At 40.4% G+C, this 21,366-nt stretch overlaps 1 protein-coding gene across 1 annotated transcript in view; it reads left to right on the forward strand.

Annotated features, from left to right (window-relative positions):
• KLHL32 (kelch like family member 32) overlaps positions 1-21,366 on the forward strand; it is a 286,360-nt gene that overhangs the window by 249,955 nt on the left and 15,039 nt on the right. The window contains exons 9-10 of the mRNA XM_082251577.1: positions 3,142-3,334; positions 10,753-10,847. Coding sequence (XP_082107703.1) covers positions 3,142-3,334; positions 10,753-10,847 — 288 coding nt within the window. The remainder of the gene's footprint in view (positions 1-3,141; positions 3,335-10,752; positions 10,848-21,366) is intronic.

Genomic DNA, 21,366 nt, shown 5'->3' on the forward strand with positions numbered 1-21,366 from the left:
TGATATGCAGAGGAATGCAAGAAGCTGATTGGAGCTAAATTCAGGTACCTATTACACACACACACACACACACACACGCACTAAACAAATGTTTAATATTTACCATATTCCTCGCTTTAGCAGGCTCCCCCCATCTGTGCAATGGGTCACCTAAAGCCTCTTCTGTTAGACACTTTGGGCTACGTTTGCACAAAGAAGTACAAGTACAATGCAGAACCAATAGCCCTGCATTTTAGATGAGAGCAGCAACAAGCGGGAGCAGTAGAGAGCGCTGGAGCAAGAAGTATTACACTTTATTCTTCATTCCCTAGAGTTAGCAAGCATTTAACCCTTGCAGTGTTGGGAGGGTAGTTTATTTAATTCCCAGAGTTGGCCTTACTGACTTATTAATGAATGCAGATGGGCATTTCATACCTTTCTGGAGTTCATCTTTAAAGTGGTTGTAAATCCTTCCATTTACACAGTGAAGTAACTGGCTTCAGATGTCCCTCAAACACAGCTTATCACTGACCAGGGTATAGAGCCTATGACGTAGGCTCTTTACCATGTGATCAGCTGTGTCCAATCACAGCTGATCACATGTAAACAAATGCCGGTTATCAGCATTTCCTTTCCTCGGTGCTGTCAGCGTCTGAGGAAAGGAAATCTAATAACCGGCTTTCCAGTTACAGGGGACATTTACACTGATAATCAGGGCACTGATCATCATCAATTTATTTTTCAAAACTTTTGATTCTTTTTTCGCAAAAAATAAAAAACCCAGTGGTGATTAAATACCACCAAAAGAAAGCTCTATCTGTCTAAAAAAAATGATAAAACGTTCATATGGGTAAAGTGTTGCATGACCGCACAATTTGTCATTTAAAGCGGAGTTCCAGCCATTTACTCACCTGTCCAACGGTCCAGCGATGCGGCCGCCCGAAGCCTCGATCCTCTCCCTCGGCGCCTGCATCACTGCTGTGGGCACCCGGCTGTTACAGTTTGCGGCTTCACAGCCGGGTACCCACTGCGCATGCGCGAGTCGCGCTGCGCGTCGTGATTGGCCGGCAATCTTCTGGGACATCTGACGTGTCCCAGAAGATTGCAGGGAGGGAGGGGGAGAGGAGAACTTCCGCTCAGGGTGCCGCGGCGCTCCGAGCGGAAGTGGGAGCGGGTACCTGTCAAAACTAGGTACCCGCTCCCCCCCCCCAAAAAATGACATGCCAAATGTGGCATGTCGGGGGGTCAGGACTCCCTAAAGCGGAAGTTCCACTTTTGGGTGGAACTCCGCTTTAAATTGAGAGGGAGTGCCTAGTAGGAGATGAAGTGGTAAAGCTGAACTGTAGAGAAACAGAAATATACTCTGTTGAAGCACATGTTTGTGACCAGTTTTTTACCTGCAAATGATTTAGAATTTTGTTTAGCCAGCGTTGTGATCCAATCACACCTGGTAAGGCAGCACAGTCAATCTATGGACCTCTCTGCTAACTGTATTTCAGTTAAGTAATACAGCCTGGTCCAGGACCCAACCCAGCCTGTGATAGGACAATGAAGGAGCACCAGCAAACTGATAAGATCATCCCTGTTATCTCACTCAGTATAACCATGTCCTTACAGCACTGTGCAATGTTCTGATTGGCTGAGATTGCTGACACTCCCTATACCAGTGTAGAAGGCTGATAAGATATGTTCAGTTTCAAATTCAAATCATATGTATAATATGTTTGGTATTTTAATCATTAACCACTTGCCGACTACCTAACATACTTTTACTGCGGCAAGTCGGCTCCCCTGCACAAAGTCACATACCCGTACGTCAATTCATGCAGGGGCTCCAGGGATGCCACCGGAGGCATAATTGTGCGCTGATTGGCTAGAGGGGGAACCAATCAGCAGGTCCAGCGGACCTGATGTCTGCTGGCCAACCGCAATCATTCCCCATTGACACAAAATGGCGGTCTGCCTATGTAAACAAGGCAGATCGTCGTTCTGACAGGGAGGAAGACAGAGATCTTGTGTTTCTGCTAATCAGAAACACCAATTTCTGTCTTCGCACAGTCAGAGCACCTCCCCCCACACAGTTAAAATAGCACCCCCAGGGAACACATTTAATCCTTTGATCGCCCCTGATGTTAACCCCTTCCCTGTCATTAGTACAGTGACCGTGCTTATTTTTTACCACTCATCACTGTAATATTGTCACTGGTCCCCAAAAAAGTGTCAGTTAGGTGTCAGATTTGTATGCCATAAATGTTGCAGTCCCACTATGATTCGCTGATGGCCGCCGTTACTAGTAAAAAAAATATTTTTAAAAATTCCATAAAAATGTCACACTTTGTAGACACTAGAACTTTTGCGCAAACCAATAATTTCCTGGGATTTTTAACTAAAAATATGTAGTAGAATATATATTGGGCTAAATTGATGAAATTAGATTTTTTTACATTTTTTTTATTGGATATGTTTTATAGCAGAAAGTAAAAAATATTGTTTTTTTCTTTCAAAATTGTCGCTCTTTTTTGTTTATAGCGCAAAAAATAAAAACCCCAGAGAATATCAAATACCACTAAAAGAAAGCTCTATTTGTGTAAAAAAAGGACATCGATTTTATCTGGGTACAGCATCGCACGATCGCGCAATTGTCAGTAAAAATAACACAGTGCCATATCACAAAAAATGGCCTGGTCACTACGGGGGTAAAACCTTCCGGGGCTAAAGTGGTTAAGTACCTAACTGGATTAAAAAGATAATTTAGTGAAGTAACTTTCTTAGTCACTTATCTTGAATAAGTATGTATGCATCAATTGACGTTAGAACTCAAACTACATATTACTCTGTCAGAAGGTTTAGCAATCCGAGGGTCACCATGACAGGCAGGCATAAAGAATTTTTAGAAGCAGAAATCAATTTTTAGTTGAGTAATCCCACTTAGCACAGGTTGTCTTTAAAAGGTACCAACAGATAATTGCTCATAGGAGAGCAACTATTTAAAATATATTAATATGTGAAATTTTATTATTCCTTTGATAATGTGAACGCCCTTTTTCTTTCACTAGTTCATTACACCATTTTTTATTGCTATTTATGTACAATTGTATAGGTTAATTGTATTTGAGTAAACAGTTTATAAAGCATCTCAGTGCTTTTTTTTTTTTTCTGCAGAATAAGTGGATTAGTCGCAGTCCTATGCTACAGAGAAGAGTTTACCATGCAATGGCAGCAGTCCAAAGAAAGCTTTATGTCATGGGAGGAAATGATTTAGATTACAATAATGACAGGATTTTGGTGCGGCATATAGATTCCTATAATATCGACAGTGACCAGTGGACGCGCTGCAATTTCAACTTACTTACAGGTGAGTGTCATTAATATACCATTACCGCTTAACCAAGTTCACTTAGCTTTACTCCATTCTGTTTTTTTTCCTTAAACCAGAGCATCATTTTCACTTTTGCACCTTATATGTATTTATATATTTACTTATATTGGTTTCATTGCAAATATTTTTTTGTGTATTGATATTTGATACGCACACCAGCACTTCAGTATTTTATATTTTATTTAGTCCAGTGCTAAAATCCACACATATTTATTTATCACCTATAGGCAGCGCCATCTACCTCACCCTACCCCAGACTTACTGATATAGCCCTTTTTGGACTATATTTTGAGGTTGGCTGCAACCGATTTCTTGTCCATAGGCGCAGAATTTTTTACCTTCATTATTTTAGTAATGTCACTGGTCCCCCCAAAAGTGTCAAAAATGTCAGTTAGGTGTCCTATATGTCCGCCACATTGTCGCAGTTCTGCTAGAAATCGCTGATCGCCGCCATTACTAGTAAATAAATAAATAAATAAATAAAAATGACATAAATCTTTCCCCTAGTTTATAGACACGATAACTTTTGCGCAAACCAATCAATATACACTTATTGGGATTTTTTTAAATCAAAAATATGTAGCAGAATACACATTGGCCTAAAATGATGAAAACAATTGATTTTTACATTTTTTTTTTATTGGGAATGTTATATAGCAGAAAGTAAAACATTTTTTTTTTCAGAATTGTCACTTTTTGTTTTTATTATACCGCAAAAAATAAAAATCGCAGAGGTGATCAATTACCACCAAAAGAAAGCTCCATTTGTGGGAAAAAAATACATACATTTTATCTGGGTACAGCGTCGCACGAAAACACAATTGTCAGTTAAAATAACGCAGTGCCGAATCACAAAAAATGGCCTGGTCATTAAGGGGGTAAAACCTTCTGGTCCAGAAGTGGTTAAGGACCAGAGCAATTACATTGTAGGTCTGTTTATTCAGTGATTGCTTTGTCATTACTTAAGATATAGTAATACACATGTTTTCTTTTGGTGGGGGACATACTCAGCTTTTTATTGTTTTTTTCTATTGTCTTGTAAACATTTTTTTATTTTCTATGGCATCTACAAGCAAAAACACTTTTGTCACTAAACCCCCATGATAAAAAACTATCGATAAATGCTGTATGCTCTTCATACTCAGTCACTATGAGATTTGTTTTCTGTATTCTGCAAAAAACCTAATTGATCCTGTTGCTCTCTATCTCCCCCTTCTGTTCATATTCCCAATTCAGCTAGGTCAGTAAGTTATGACGTCACGCCCGGCCTGGCAGTTGTCAATACTGCCGTGATCTCGGCTGGATAGTCTGTAAGAGAGATCTGAGGTCTTATTGACCCCAGATCTCCCCATAAAGAGGACCTGTCATGCACTATTCCTATTACAAGGCATGTTTACATTCCTTGTAATAGGAATAAAAGTAATAATAATAAAATATAAAAAAATTAAAGGGAAAGTGTTAAAACAAAAAAATAATTTTTTTTAAAGTGCCCCCGTCCCCGGGTGCTTGCACGCAGAAGTGAACGCATGCGTACATCATGGCCACATATGTAAACGCTGTTCGATCGATACATGTGAGGTATTGCCACAAACGTTAGAGCGAGAGCAACAATTGGAAAAGGGGTTTTGATCTCTAGGATGCCCTATAGTAAGGTTTTGCCACCGTCCCTGTGAAATCGTTGTGTTTTGGGTTTGGTGCCTCAAACCAAGGTTGTTAGGACTTTAAGGGCAAGAGTAAACAAAGTAAAGTATCATAAAATAAAAATTGAACAGTTTATTTTCAAAAAAGTTTTACATGGTAATAGACAAGTTTGTCGTGGATGGGTTTAAGGTCCATCGGTGAGAGAAGTGAAGAAATTAGAAAGGTAGGTGACAAGATGAAAAATGGTGACTTTTGAGGAACATTTGTCTCTGTTGTTCCATGCGTGTATTTCAGGCTTGGAACTTTGTTCAGAGGAAAATGTCCAGGAGATTATCCTATGCGTTTCAGCTGTATAGGTATTAGCCCTTTTCAAGGATAAGTCACCATGTCTAGAAACAACAATGAATTGTAAGTTTTTTGCAAATATGCAGAATTTAAAGTAGAATTATGCAATGTGCTTTATGTTACATACATCTTTCTTTTGTCTAGTCCATGTGTGAAAGGTTTTCCCCAGGTTTCTAAAGCCCCGTACACACGCACAGATCGTCGTCATACAAACGTCGGCGGACGAAAGATCTGCCGATTGTACGCGTGTTAGTATGGTGCCTCCGACAGCTGTCTGCACACAATCCGCGGACAAGAGTCTTTCTTGCAAACATGAAAATTTTTGTCTGCGGACACCAGAACGGACGATTGTTCGCCTGTCAGTACAGAAATCAGCCGACAGACCGCAGATTTGCAAGACTGGGCATGCTCAGAAAATAAAAAACACAGGGAAAGTTAACCATTACATGACATCACTTCTGCAGTCAGCTGAAGTCTGCGGACAAAATTCTTGTGCTGTCCTTGTGCTGTCTTTGCACTTTTCAACAGACACCGACATCCCGGGGAGAAAAGACGAACATTTGTATGACGACGATCTGTGCGTGTGTACTGGGCTTAAGTAGCATCAGGAACTAAGGCTGCCTCTATAAATGATGTGTAATTGAGATAAATTACTTGAAAAATGCTATTTTTTAGGAAAAGGAAATAATTGTAGATAAAAAATGGAGGATAATCTCCTGGACATTTTCCTCTGAACAAAGTTCCAAGCCTTAAATACACGCATGGAACAACACTTTTTACCTGATAGGTGAAGTAAAAATGGCAGAATAGGCCTCCATCAAATACAGAAGAAAATTAGATTTATTGGGTAAAGGTTTTGGTATAGGTTAGCACTTAAACTGATTTGTATTGTCTGATATAAAGAAGGGTTACAAGGGTTTAATGGCTAAAAAGCTTGGTAATGGATTTACATTGAGTGATGATTGATTAGCTAATCTATTTCTATACCTTTATTAGTTAGATTGTGTAGGGTTATTAATTACTATTAATTTAATTATCAGATAATTAATTTAACTTGTTAATTCTTGCTCTGAGAGTGTCATGCATAATTGTTATATTACAGTCCTGCATGAACATCTGCAAAACAGCGTTTTAGCTCTTTTTAAATGTTTTTTTCTTTAAATAAAATTTTTGAATTCTGAGTCTGATCATATGTACCAGATTCAACCTCTAATAGTATAAACATGTCTGCTGTCTGTTATTCTCAGAGTAGATTAGATATGTTGTTCCCTAACCATATAGCTGGTTATTTATAATCACTCCTTATAGATATCTATTCAAGAATATATTCTTTTTTTGTTTTTTTTGTTTAACTTCACATATGAACTAAATTATACAATTACCTTTTTTTGAGGTTTTTATCTGCATAATCGGAATATTAATCGACCAACTAAAAATATGAAAATAATCGTTAGTTGCAGCCCTACTATAGCCACTGCACTGATCATTGTATTCTGACATCAGGGATGGCCCACTGCCATCAGAACACAATAGCCCAGCGGGAGTGATTCCCCCATCCACCTTGAATGTGTGGATGGGGGAGTCATATCTTTTTTTTTTTTTTTTTTCAACCTGCTGGTGAAAAATGAAATCCGCAAATGTAATCCTATAGGGGCCCTCTAATGCATAAAGATAAATATTTATAAAACCTATTGAATCAAATGTGTATGCGCTACCAGATAGCGGTTTACTGAGCGCGTATATTTAGTTAATAAGTGCCACGTCCTGAATTTGAACTAAACTACTGACAAAAGATAAACATGGACTTTGGAGGCACAAGGTAAAATAAATTATATACATTTCATTATTGTACATTTAAAAATAAGCACATCGCCTAAAAAGGCGTCAGTATAGTATACTGATGCCTTTTTAGGCAATGTGCTTGTTTTTAAATGTACAATAATAAAATGTATATGTTTTATTTTACCTTGTGCCTCCAAAGTCCATTTATAAAGCCTAAACTCATAAGTATAGAAGTTATATGTTGAATTATAGAGGTCAGATCGATTAGGTGGATTGGTAATATCGGTAGGGTCAGCTGAAAACAAGGAGAAAAAGAATAAATTGTATGTATGTATGTTGTAAACCGTATATATCTCCACTGCCCCAGCAAGAACAAACGCCTATGCTTGCAGGGAACTAAGTAGGGATGATCGAACTTTTGAAAAGTTTGGTTCGACCAGAACACCCAAATTTCCCGAAAGTTCGGTTCGGATTCCCAAACCCCATTGAAATCAATGGGACCCGAACTTCGGGAATCAAAAAACACCATTTTGAAGCCCTAAAACCTAATAAATGCCCCTAAAAAGTGCCTAGGGTTCTGAGTCATGCCCCAGGGACTATGAATCAGGCAAAAAAAGTTCTTAAAAATTGTCATTTTTCATAGAGAGCCAATTATTGAAAAAATTACTGTATTGGAAAGAAATTAGTCTAAAAAGTGTACCTGTGAAGTTTCAGCTCTGTAGCATGTCCAGAACCAGAATTATAGCATGCCAAACCATCAAAAATGACTTTTTTGCTTTCTTTTGCTCCTAATAAAGCAGATGTGTGTGACGCCTTTTGCAGTGGACTTAACGCTTACAACAAGAACAGGCGTTAACTTGTCACTGAGGCTTTAAGTCCACTGCAAAAGGCTTGGCTACTCTGCGTCACACACATCTGCTTTATTTAGCGACAACTTTGGGTCGCATAGCAGTGTGCATCTTGCAGGTGATTTTCACATCGCACAGTTGATAAAGCCTCAGTGACAACTATACATAAATTAAAATTCATCACAAAAAAAACCTGATTATTTTTCTTAGAATTTCAGTAGCGCAGGGATGGTGTTACCCTCCTTTAATAAAGTGCAAATAAATAAAGTGAATAAATTGCATAAATAATCCAAAACATCCAACTAAGCAAGAACAGAGTCTTTAAAAGTCTTTGTTTATGTAGTGCCAGAGGTGGTGGTGGTGACATTGTACGGTGGTTCCTATAACTAACACCAATGACCCTGCATTAAAGGCACTGTGTATTGCTCTGGCACTACATAAACAAAGACTTTTGAAGAACTGTTCTTGCTTAGTTGGATGTTTTGGATTATTTATGGAATTTATGCACTTTATTTATTTGCACTTTATGAAAGGAGGGTAACACCATCCCTGTGCTACTGAAATTCTAAGAAAAATAATCTGTTTTTTCTGTGATCAATTTTAATTTATGTATAGTTGTCACTGAGGCTTTGGCAACTCTGCGCGGTGAAATTCACCTGCAAAACGCACACTGCTATGCAACCCAAAGTTGTCGCTAAATACAGCAGATGTGTGTATCGCTGCAATGTATTTTGCACAATAGCTGACTAGCAAGCACGTATACCTGCTGTAGATATATCAGCAGTGCAACGTGCTCACTAGACATAACCCTGACACTTAAAAGTATCCCTACAAAAACTAAATTATTGAATCTAACTATAGTGGTATATAGTACCCTAACTACACTGCATATCCCTTTCCTTACACTAAAAGAACAGCTCCATACAGCAGAAGATAATTTCTAACTGACACTGTCCCTTTAATCATTTTTTTTTTTTCTGACTCAAACAGCACAATCGCTGTATTTCTAACTACACTGACAATCTGTCTGTAAGCTGACTGCTCTTCTGCTGATATGGAGCTTTACAAGCAATTGGCTATGCAGCAAACGTTGTGTAACAAAGCAGAAATAACACAAATGCTTCCACTCTCTGCCACAGCCTCTGTATTACAGTGCTAGAGGTTAGGCGGGCCATGTTATATACTGGGGGGCGTATTCACTCCTGATTGGCCTCTGGTCCCTGTAGTCACTCCAATCACGTTCCTAGCAGACTCCTGCCCCCTCATTCCTGTCCCATTGCATTTTGGGCAGAGCTGGTGACCGAATTCCGAACTTTTACCGCAAAAAATTCGGAATTCGGCCGAATTTCGAACACCCAATGTTCGGGTCGAACCGATGGTCGACCCGAACCGTTCGATCATCCCTAGTGCTCAGGTTAGGGCAGCAAGGGTAAAGCAAACCCATCTACCTCTGTATGACCAATGTAGTGATCTAAGCCCATCAAGCATCCCCAAGAGTAGCGCCAGCATTCCTCCCTTGGTCCATCCCCTGGAAGATGCACACACTTGCGTGTGGCATCACCCAGCCCCTAGCCAAATACTACACAGGCACTAGCTAGGTCTGTGAATGTGCAGAAATGCGGCCAAGCAGCCACCATCCCGACTGTACCAAACTTTTTTTACACTACGTTTTTACAACAAACATAACATAATAAAACTACCTAAAAGCTTCAATAACTGATAAAAGAAAGTTAATAACCATGTTACAAAGTGGTATACAAAGTGCGCATAAAAGTGGTATAAATAAAGTCATACTAAAACTGCAGTATTTAGCATAGACACCAAAGTTTAAATTACCCTCAGACATGAAGGTTTTATAAATGATACTAGGAGTAAAAGAAGGTCAGACCTGGAGGAAGGCAGCCTTGAGTTGAAGCCCATCACTGTGCTGCCACGTATAGGCATACTGCTGCCGACAAGTGGTTAACTTCCTCAGAATCAGCAAAATCTTCCTTCATTTGTGTCTTACATGTTCCCCTCACATAGGTAGGAGGGTTTCAGCAACATGGGCAGTATTGTCCATGTAGAAAGCAGCAGACACTACTAGGTGTGGCCAGGTGCTGATTGATGAGCTACCGGTTAGTGAATCAGCAGTGACAATGCTAAAAGTCACGCCCCTGCAACATCTTCGCATCCCACTGTCACGCAAGCAGGCACAGCCTGAGACTGACAACTATGCTCTCAATTCAGGAGCAGTGCAGCATCATTGCCACACAGCACAGGAAACCGTATTAGGCAAACTTAAATGACAGGAACATCAAATACTTCTGGGAGTTTTGCAGCGGTGCACATGCACTTACAGTAAAATTAGACTCTCTAGCACATATTTTTAATGAGAGGTCATGGTTCTATTTTAGACAAGTCCATTGAAACAAAATCTAATTGCCCTAAATGGCAGGTGCCATGTCCTCCTGAGTATTATTCATGTAACAGTACTATGGAAGGTCCATATTATTTTAATGTTCCACTCCCAGTTTGCATACCAAACAATGCACATTAAAAGTGCATGCGAAAATGCATACAGTAATGTGTGGCAAACATTGCTGCATGTACATTGGTGTAAATGAGCCCAAAGATTCATACACAACAACTTTTTTAAAGAACAAAAGCAGAGAAGAAATGGACATGCTTATGACAAAAAAACATATTGCTTTGCACAAACAGAACAGGCAATATTCTGGACACCTCTGAAACATACAGTATGCACACTGGCAAATATTTTCTTTGTTTCTTTTAAAGGACAAAATGAATCTGGAATTGCAGTACATAATGGAAGAATTTACTTGGTTGGCGGTTACTCTATTTGGACAAATGAACCTTTGGCGTGTATACAGGTACGTAATCAGGAACTAAACTTACAACATTTTGTCCGGGAAAGAAAATATACATAAAAAGTGTACTTGTGGCATTCTTTAACATCTTAATCTGCCTCCAATACTGGATAGCTATTGGTTACAATTTTCAATATAGAAGATCCTGGAATTAGAAAAGCTGGAGAGAAACCGTGCTAGGTGCTATCTAGCCCAATGGCCAGCATACTTGGTATACTATATACAATGTATAAAGTATCGATTATTTCCACTTCTCACCACACTTTTAACACCTCCAGGTCACTGTTCATCCACATGCATGTCCTTTATCATGGTAAACAGCTGATCGAAAATGTTACTCCATGGCTCTAGTGTAAAATGACATGGGCCAAATTCACTAAGCTATAACAACTGTGATTTACCTTTGTGTTCTTTTTTAGCAGTGCTAATGAGCATAATCACATGATAGGAAATAATATTATTAATGTATTGGTGGCTTAGTGAAGTGAGTTTTATTTCTAAAAAAAAAAAAAAAAAATAGTTTGCACTGTTCTTAAGAAAAAAAAAAAAGGCAGAATTTCAATCTGTTATGGAAAGGGCTAAGCAACGGGTGTTTTTAATCTGGAATGCGAGCCTAAGAGGGGAATGATTGCATGATCTCTCCGTGTGTGTGTGTGTATGTGTATATATATATATATATATATATATATATATATATATATATACACACACACAGTACATCCCTCACATTTTTTGTGAATATTTTATTATATATTTTCATGTGACAACACTGAAGAAATGACACTTTGCTACAATGTAAAGTAGTGAGTGTACAGCTTGTATAACAGTGTACATTTGCTCTCCCCTCAAAATTACTCAACACACAGCCATTAATATCTAAACCACTGGCAACAAAAGTGAGTACACCCTAAGTGAAAATGTCAACATGGCACCTCATGGCAAAGAACTCTGTGAGGATCTGAAAAAAATAATTTCTGCTCTACATATTGATGGCCTAGGCTATAAGAAAACTGCCGACTGCCAAGAATTGCAGTACGGTGGCCAAGACCATACAGCGATTGAAATGGACAGGTTCCACTCAGAACAGACCTGGCCATGGTCGACCAAAGAAGTTGAGTGCACGTGCTCAGCGTCATATCCAGAGGTTGTCTTTGGGAAATAGACGTATGAGTGCTGCCAGTATTGCTGCAGAGGTTGAAGGGGTGGGGGGGTCAGCCTGTCAGTGCTCAGACCAAATGCCGCACACTGCATCACATTTGTCTGCATGGCTGTCATCCCAGAAGGAAGCCTCTTCTAAAGATGATGCACAAGAAAGCTGGCAAACAGTTTGCTGAAGACAAGCAGACTAAGGACATGGATTACTGAAACCATTTCCTGTGGTCTGATGAGACCAAGATAAACATATTTGGTTCAGATGGTGTCAAGCGTATGTGGCGCCAACCAGATGAGGAGTACAAAGACAAGTGTGTACCAGACAAGTGTGTCTTGCCTACAGTCAAGCATGGTGGTGGGATTGTCATGGTCTGATGCTGCATGAATCCTGCCGACACTAGGGAGCTACAGTTCATTGGGGGATCCATGAATGCCAACATACTGTATACTGTGACATACTGAAGCAGAGCATGATCCCCTCCCTTCGGAGACTTGTCTGCAGGGCAATATTCCAACATCATAACGACCCCAAACACACCTTCAAGATGACCATTGCCTTGCTAAAGAAGATAAGGGTAAAGGTGATGGACTGGCCAAGCATGTCTCTAGACCTAAACCCTATTGAGCATCTGTGGGGAATCCTCAAATGGAAGGTGGAGGAGCGCAAGGTCTCTAACATCCACCAGGTTGGTGATCTCGTCATGGAGGAGTGGAAGAGGCTCCCAGTGGTAACCTGTGAAGCTCTGGTGAACTCCATGCCCAAGAGGGTTAAGGCAGTGCTGGGAAAAAAGGGTGGTCACACAAAACATTGACAGTTTGGGCCCAATTTGGACATTTTCACTTAGGGTTGTACTCAATTTTATATAAAAACAGAAAAAACACTGCGCTTTAGGAGAAGCAGCTAATTCCTGAAACAATAGTACAAGTTCCAAATAAAATAATAAAAACAGAATGGTGTAGCGCTAAATAATGAATGACAAACACCTATACTGAATCAAAGTATGATGTTAACATGTACAGTCCAAAAAATGAACACTAAAAAAGTCCACAAAGGAAGGTATTGGCTGAAACAGATTCCCAGGAAAGAAAAGCTGCACACAAACGAAGAAAGGTGAAGATCAGGTGTGCCCAGGAGTAGAAATGAATCCACCAGACAATATAGTCCATATTTCCTGGACCAACCCCCAGAGGACGTTAATTATCACGAAACCTGACGGCGCAAGAGTTCATATTGGTCCCTGGTGTTTAGATGGATCATTAGCGTTAGCTCTCTACCATACTGTCGGGTGACCCACGATCCGAGGAGGAATGTTCTGTAGGAACGCTGCGGTTGCATGTCATTGTTTGTTCCGCTGACATACAAAGTTTTTACATGTAAGTGCATCCCTTTTTATTTATTAAAATTATACATTGGTAATGCACTATGGGAGTGTTTCCCCTTTTTATTTCCATGGTTATACACTGGATATCCCTGTGACCTATGATTGGTTGTCCCTGGAGAGAGTGACCTATGCTCCTGCCTGGCCATTCCGCTACATTGGAGGATCTCGCTTTCATATGAGCGTTCAGCCACCTATAATCTAGTGGCAAGAGCTATTTGGTAAGGAGCCATCTCTCACTATATTGTCTGGTGGATTCATTTCTACTCCTGGGCACACCTGATCTTCACCTTTCTTCATTTGTTTGGAGCTTTTCCTTTCCTGGGAATCTGTTTCAGCCAATACCTTCCTTTGTGGACTTTTTTTAGTGTTCATTTTTTGGTCTGTACATGTTAACATCATACTTTGATTCAGTATAGGTGTTTGCCATTCATTATTTAGCGCTACACCTTTCTGTACTCACTTTTGTTGCCAGCGGTTTAGACATTAATGGCTGTGCGTTGAGTTATTTTGAGGGGACAGAAAATTTACACTGTTATACAAGCTGTACACTCACTACTTTACATTGTAGCAAAGTGTCATCTCTTCAGTGTTGTCACATGAAAAGATATAATCAAATATTTACAAAAATTGTGAGGGATGTACTCACTTTTGTGAGATACTGTATACTCACACACACACACACAGATAAATGTATCTAAGTTGTAATCCAACTGGAAAATGGTGTATATTTACTGTCAGTTTCTGATTTTTATAGATGCCAGAGAAAATCGCTTTTCATTGGTTTAGGAGTTTACTTCACTATTGAATGACCTCAGACATATATTTCAAACAGCGCTGTAAATATTTGACTCAATGTATCCATTCCATTACTCTACATGTTATGTTCATAAAATGATAGATGTACTGAGGTAGCCCCATGTCTTGGTTTAGCTGGAAGGTATATTCTTTAGTCTCCAGAACCAGGAAAATTTAAACAAATCATGATGCTCGATAGAAAAACACTAATTACAAGATAAGTATTGCTCACCCATTAAAGCGGTAGTATCATCGATTTTACAACTTTGCAGTATCCTAATGACATGTGTCAGTATTTTATTACGCACCTTTTAGCATGCCTGTCACTGCAGCCGTTCTCCTTCGATTTAGATCAGTGCTGTCATCTACGTCACTCCAGCATGCTCATTGTTATATTTTTTTTTTGCCGGAATATTTCACTGTCTATTGCGGGGCTGCGTCATTTCCTCTCCTAGACGTCAGCCCCGTGCTCCCGCGAGACTACGACCTTCCCCCATTATTAGATCGTGGAGAAGGGGGGGGAGCAATTGTGCATAAGGAATATGTTGGACAGCCTCCCATTGGCTGTCCAAATCGTGAATGAAACCAAAACGAGGCTTGGTTTCGGCGTTTACTGCGCATGCGCGGGATTTCAGGAATAATACTCGTACTGTGGGCGGAAAGACAGCAGCGTTCCGCAGAAGAAAACCACAGTAAGGATGGCGGCGCTGTACTATGAAGAAATCCGAACATATAATATAAAATAATACAGGTTAGCAAAACGAGCAATTGATTGCTTTCACTAAATTGGATTGAAAATGACATGTTACTGGTGTTGATGTTTTTAAATGCTATACTATGAATGAGTTTACTACCGCTTTAAGCACTATTGGAATTGTGCATCAAGCATGAAGAAGGGATCAGGGCAGGCCGGCCACTACACTCTGCAGCTAAATTTACTCCATCACCAGCTCAGAGTGTGTCCTGGATTTTAATGCAACTGGAGAAGGAAGAAGCTTGTAAGCACTTCATCAACCTGGGCAGTAATTAGGATTATTTATGCCGGGTGAAGATACACTATAACTTTTTGCTTTAGAGGTTGGAAAGTAAAGATGAAACAGAAAATATACCAGTTACTAAGATCAAACACAACATGTTTTTGTATAATTAAGGCATCATTCACACAAGCTTCCCAGAGAAGTGTCAAAGTTGGAAAAAACACAAAAACAAATATATTTATTATATTTCAGCTTAGCAGTTCTTAGATGTAGTAGCTGCATTCGTTTTCTTTTTTTTTTTTTTTCTTTGGCCTTTTCCCTGTTATTTTCACCTGTTGACCCTTGAAATAAGTTTGGGGGCTCAGGGAACCCCTGCTAATAATTACTATAGCTTCAGCTGACAATAAATGGGTATGATGGTCAATAGGAAGAATGCTGCTTAAATGTAAAAAAATACCCTTCTTATAGATAGCAAGAAAAAAAAAAATGATTGGTGTTTGGAGGAACTTATCTGAGAGGCAGAAATTGCTTTTTTGCTCGAAGAACCCCAAGCAACCTTTGGAAGAACCCTGATTGAGAAAGGCTGCTTGGGGCACACCATTAATGCTGATTGGGTGTTTATAGTGGTCAGATTTTAAGTAAATATAGGGAAGAGGTGTAGGTGGCGCTGCCTAAATAATGTGTGCAATCCTCATGGGGAAAAAATGCCCAAAGACCTAAAAAATAATAAAGGATGCTATCCCTTTAAACCACTCTTTCATTAAAGCATAATTGATGGTACAGACATAAAAAAAACATTTCAATAGTGACCAAATATGAAAAAACTCCAACACACTGTATTATGTAAATCCAATAATCTAAAAGAGCTCCTAGTGCAAAAAAATGTACAATAGATAAATAAATACATGGATAAATCTCATAGTCCAAAAATCCTAAGAAGGATAATAAAGTGATAAGTCCAAATGTGCAATGTCAGTCTCTTAGTGATAAAACACAAAAGTAAATCCACTAGTGCTCCTCCCTCTCAGGTCCGCACTCACCAGAGGACTAAACCCCTGCAGCAGTCAGAGGCACCAACAAATAGATGGACTGGGCAATCGTATATCTCCTCCCCTACTTCAATTAAAAAAAGAGGCATCTCATAGTGTAAGTCTGTACTATGAAAAAGTATTGGTAAAAGCAAAGAAATGCACTTACAGAAGAACACTGAGTAAAAAGCCGTCAGTCCGTATGTTGTATCCAGAACAGGATGCGTTCCACGGAATGGAAACACGAAGCCGAAAGTGACGCAATGCTGCTCTACGCGTTTCATTAGAATGTTGTCAGTCGACTGCTCAACACGCACTCCATTTAGAGAAATCTCTGCATTCTCTACATTAATGTAAAGAATATTCTGATTGGACAAGGTGGAGAGGCAGGGCAGTGATGTCACACTTTCCACCACGTCCAATCACAGAATGCTTTGTATTTTTTTCCGAAAATGCAAAACATTCTCTGATTGGTTCCGTGTTGAGCGGCTGACCTCCTGTATTCACAATACATTATGCCAGCCTCTCAGCATGGAACCCGAAAACAAGTGGAGATCACTGAAGTAGCGTTGTCTATTTCAGTGTTTTCTAGCTTCCAGTGGCATGGGATAAGTATGTCATATACAGCTGCAAGAAAAAGTATGTGAACCCTTTGGAATGATATGGATTTCTGCACAAATTTATCATAAAACGTAATTTGATTATCATCTTAGTCACAACCATAGACAGTCACAGTCTGCTTAAACTATTAACACACAAAAAATGAAATGTTGCCATGTTTATATTGAACACCCCATGTAAACATTCACAGTGCAGGTGGAAAGGTATGTGAACCCCTAGACTAATGACATCTCCAAGAGCTAATTGGAGTGAGATGTCAGCCAACTGGAGTCCAATCAATGAGATGAGATTGGAGGTGTTGGTTACAGCTGCCCTGCCCTAAAAAAAACACACACCAGTTCTGGGCTTGCTTTTCACAAGAAGCATTGCCTGATGTGAATGATGCCTCGCACAAAAGCGCTCTCAGAAGACCTACGCTTAAGAATTGTTGACTTGTATAAAGCTGGAAAGGGTTATCAAAGTATCTCCAAAAGCCTTGCTGTTCATCAGTCCATGGTAAGACAAATTGTCTATGAATGGAGAAAGTTCAGCACTGCTGCTACTCTCCCTAGGAGTTGCCGTCCTGTAAAGATGACTGCAAGAGCACAGCACAGACTGCTCAATGAGGTGAAGAAGAATCATAGAGTGTCAGCTAAAGACTTACAAAGTCATTGGCAAATGCCAACATCCCTGTTAGCGAATCTACAATATGTAAAACACTAAACAAGAATGGATTTCATGGGAGGATACCACAGAGGAAGCCACTGATGTCCAAACAAAACATTGCTGCACGTTTACAGTTTGCACAAGAGGACCTGGATGCTCCACAGCAGTACTGGCAAAATATTCTGTGGACAGATGAAACCAAAGTTGAGTTGTTTGGAAGAAACACACAACACTATGTGTGGCGAAAAAGAGGCACAGCACACCAACATCAAAACCTCATCCCAACTGTGAAGTATGGTGGTGGGGGCATCATGGTTTGGGGCTGCTTTGCTGCGTCAGGGCCTGGATGGATTGCTATGATCGAAGGAAAAATGAATTCCCAAGTTTATGAAGACATTTTGCAGGAGAACTTAAGGCCATCTGTCTACCAGCTGAAGCTCAACAGAAGATGGGTGCTGCAACAGGACAATGACCCAAAGCATAGAAGTAAATCAACAGAATGGCTTAAACAGAAGAAAATACGCCTTCTGAAGTGGCCCAGTCAGAGTCCTGACCTCAAACCGATTGAGACGCTGTGGCATGACCTCAAGAAAGCGATTCACACCAGACATCCCAAGAATATTGCTGAACTGAAACAGTTCTGTAAAGAGGAATGGTCAAGAATTACTCCTGACCGTTGTGCACGTCTGATCTGCAACTAGAGGAAACGTTTGGTTGAAGTTATTGCTGCCAAAGGAGGTTCAACCAGTTATTAAATCCAAGGGTTCACATACTTTTTCCACCTGCACTGTGAATGTTTACATGGTGTGTTCAATAAAAACATGGCAACATTTCATTCTTTGTGTGTTATTAGTTTAAGCAGACTGTGATTGTCTATTGTTGTGACTTAGATCAGTGTTTCTCAACTCCGGTCCTCGGGGCACACTAACAGGCCAGATTTTAAGTATTACCTTGGGGAGAAAGAGACTAGAATACTGCAATCACTGAGCAGCAAATTATATCACCTGTGATGTATTTCAGTTTTCTTGCAAACCTGGCCTGTTAGTGTGCCCTGAGGACCGGAGTTGAGAAACACTGACTTAGATGATGATCAGATCACATTTTATGACCAATTTTTGCAGAAATCCATATCATTCCAATGGGTTAACATACTTTTTCTTGCAGCTGTACATAGTTACATTGACCCAAGCTGGACCAGGTATGGCATATACATAGTTACATTGATCCAAGCTGGATCAAGGTAACTATGCATAACATGCCCATGGCCTGGAATTATTCTTTAACCACTTTACGTTGCTACTTTGACATTAAATACCAGTGTTATGGCAGCAGATAGCTGGCGGTCCTCTTTCACATAAAAGTGGTCCCAGCAGCATATTCATGCAGGATCACTTTTATGGGTGGTGGGAGAGGTGCCCACCCCCCTCCCACCGCTTCCCCGTCGTTTTCCCCACTTACCGAAGCCATCGGTAGCGGGCAAAACGATCCGGTCCTCTCAAGTGCTGTGCAGGAAGTCGAGTAAGGGCAAGATGGCCCCCACTCGACTCTATGGGCTTGGAGGACCAGAGCGACGTCAAGCGTCACTTCCGCCCAATAGCCTTAAAGGGCCTATTTTTTTGGGGGCTGAAAAAAAATAGAATTTTTTTTAATCTATTTTTTTATTGCTTTTTAGTGTAGATGTGAGATCTGAGGTCTTTTTGACCCCAGATCTCCCAAGGGATGTTTACATTCTTTGTAATAGGAATAAAAGTGATCACATTTTTTTTTGATTACTTTTATTCAAGGGACAGTGTAAAAATAAAACATGTTTGATTTTTGTTGACACTATAGCCACGGGTAGAGATGAGCCGAACAACCCCCTTTTAGGTTTGTGCCACAACTCCTGAACATCACAAAAGTCCGGACATGAACGACAAACACCTTTGAAGTCTATGGGACCCAAATTCGAAAAAATCAAAAGTCCCCATTTTGAAGGCTTATATGCAGGTTATTGGCCACAAAAAGGGTGTGGGGGCTTTGCTACTGCCCTGGGGGACATGAACCAATTTAAAATAACTTTTAAAAAAGATCATTTTTAAATGAGCAGTGATTTTGTTCTTGCTTATAGTAAAACAGTAAAAATGCAAAATTCCTTTAAATATAGTGCCTGGGGGGGTCCCTTTAGTCTGCCTGTAAGTAAAACGGAGCATCTGTACCATGTATAGGACCTGCTGCAGCAAAACTGACATTTATAAAGAAAAAAAAAGGCATTTAAATAGATTTTTCCTGCAAGTTTTCTTTCATTTGTAAACGATGGCTTGGGGAACCAGTCTGTATTAGGCCACAATTTATTGCACGCAGAACAAGATTAGAGATTTTTTGGATACATTCTAGTGTCTCCTTGGTAGACTTTGGATGGAAATAACTGGATTTTTGTAAGAACTTACCGTAAAATCCTTTTCTCTGAAGTTCGACAGACGCAGCTCCATTTATTCAGAGACTATAGGGTTATGCTACTCCCATCAGTAATAGGCACTAGGCAGGAAAAAACCTTAACCAAACCTATGGGGGCTGTCCCTGCAGGCATAACCCCTCACACCCTGCTATTATCAAGCAGTTTAGTTGCAACAGTGTTTAGAATAGAAAAAACCCCATTCACCCAGAAGTAGAGGGGCGGGTGCTGAGTCTGTCAAACTTCAGAGATTAGGATTTTACAGTAAGTACTTACAAAAATTCAGTTTTCTCTATCGTTCATCAACAGACGCAGCTCCATTTATTCAGAGACTATAGGGATGTCCCAACGCAGTATATTCATGAGGGGTGGGAAGACCACGCAAACAGAAACGTAACTCCCCAAAGGCTAAACTTAGCCAACCAGGTAACATGGACCTTAACCAGGAACAACTGGAGCTCAACATGAAAACACAAAGAGAAAAAAAAAAAAAAAAACAGTTCTCTTTAAACAGCAGCCTGCAAAACCTTGCGGTCAAAGGAAGCATCCGAAGATGCAAACACATCGACCTTGTAGAATTTTGTAAACGTATGCACAGACGACCAAGTTGGCACCTTGCAAACTTGCAAAACCGATGGCTGATGGTGAAAAGCCCAAGAGGCACTCAGCGCTCTTGTAGAATGCGCCTTCACCGGGAAAGGAGGAACCTGACCCTTCAGTGAATAAGCCTGAACTACCGTCTGCCTGATCCATCTGGATATGGGCAGGGCCAGATTAACGTAGGGGCTATTGGAGCTGCAGCTCCAGGCCCCTACCTTTATATAGGCCCCGGGTTGGCCATATTCACTGTTACCGCTCTTCTGTCACTTGTAAACACAGAAGTCTGGCTTCTATGCTCGCTTCCCCAGGCAGCTCCCTCAGAACCTCCCCACACAGCACGAAGGCCGGACAAGGAGGGACAGTTGCCGATGCATGGATGTGTTTATGGGCTTCAGAGACAGCATCCCATGTTGAATTAGGCATGCATGGCTGCACCCTTCCTCCTCTGGGTGCATGCCAAGGCACGGCCCTTAAGGCCCTTCAAAATCCTTAGCACCAAGCCCATGATGCTCTTAATCCGGCCCTGGATATGGGCGCCGCAGACGTAGCCAGACGTAGCCAATCCCTTACGAGGTCCTTCAGTAAGGGTATTCTAAAAGATTCAGTGGTCTCCAGATAGACCCTGATCGTCCGAACCACATCCAAAGAGTGCAACGCAAATTCCTTAGAATGTTTGGGCTTAGGGCAGAGTGAAGGCAACACATTATCTTCATTCAGATGAAAATCAGAAACAACCTTAGGAAGAAACGACTGATTAGGTCGAAGTACCACTTTATCTCTGTGTAACACCGGAGCGGCAGGACAACACCGCCAGTTTAGATACTCTGCAAGCGGATGTGATAGCTACCAAGAAGGCAACCTTCTGTGACAATGAAAATAGAGTAATCTCCT

This window comes from Pelophylax lessonae (assembly GCF_965119305.1).
Source record: "Pelophylax lessonae genome assembly, chromosome: 3".
NCBI lineage: Eukaryota > Metazoa > Chordata > Amphibia > Anura > Ranidae > Pelophylax > Pelophylax lessonae.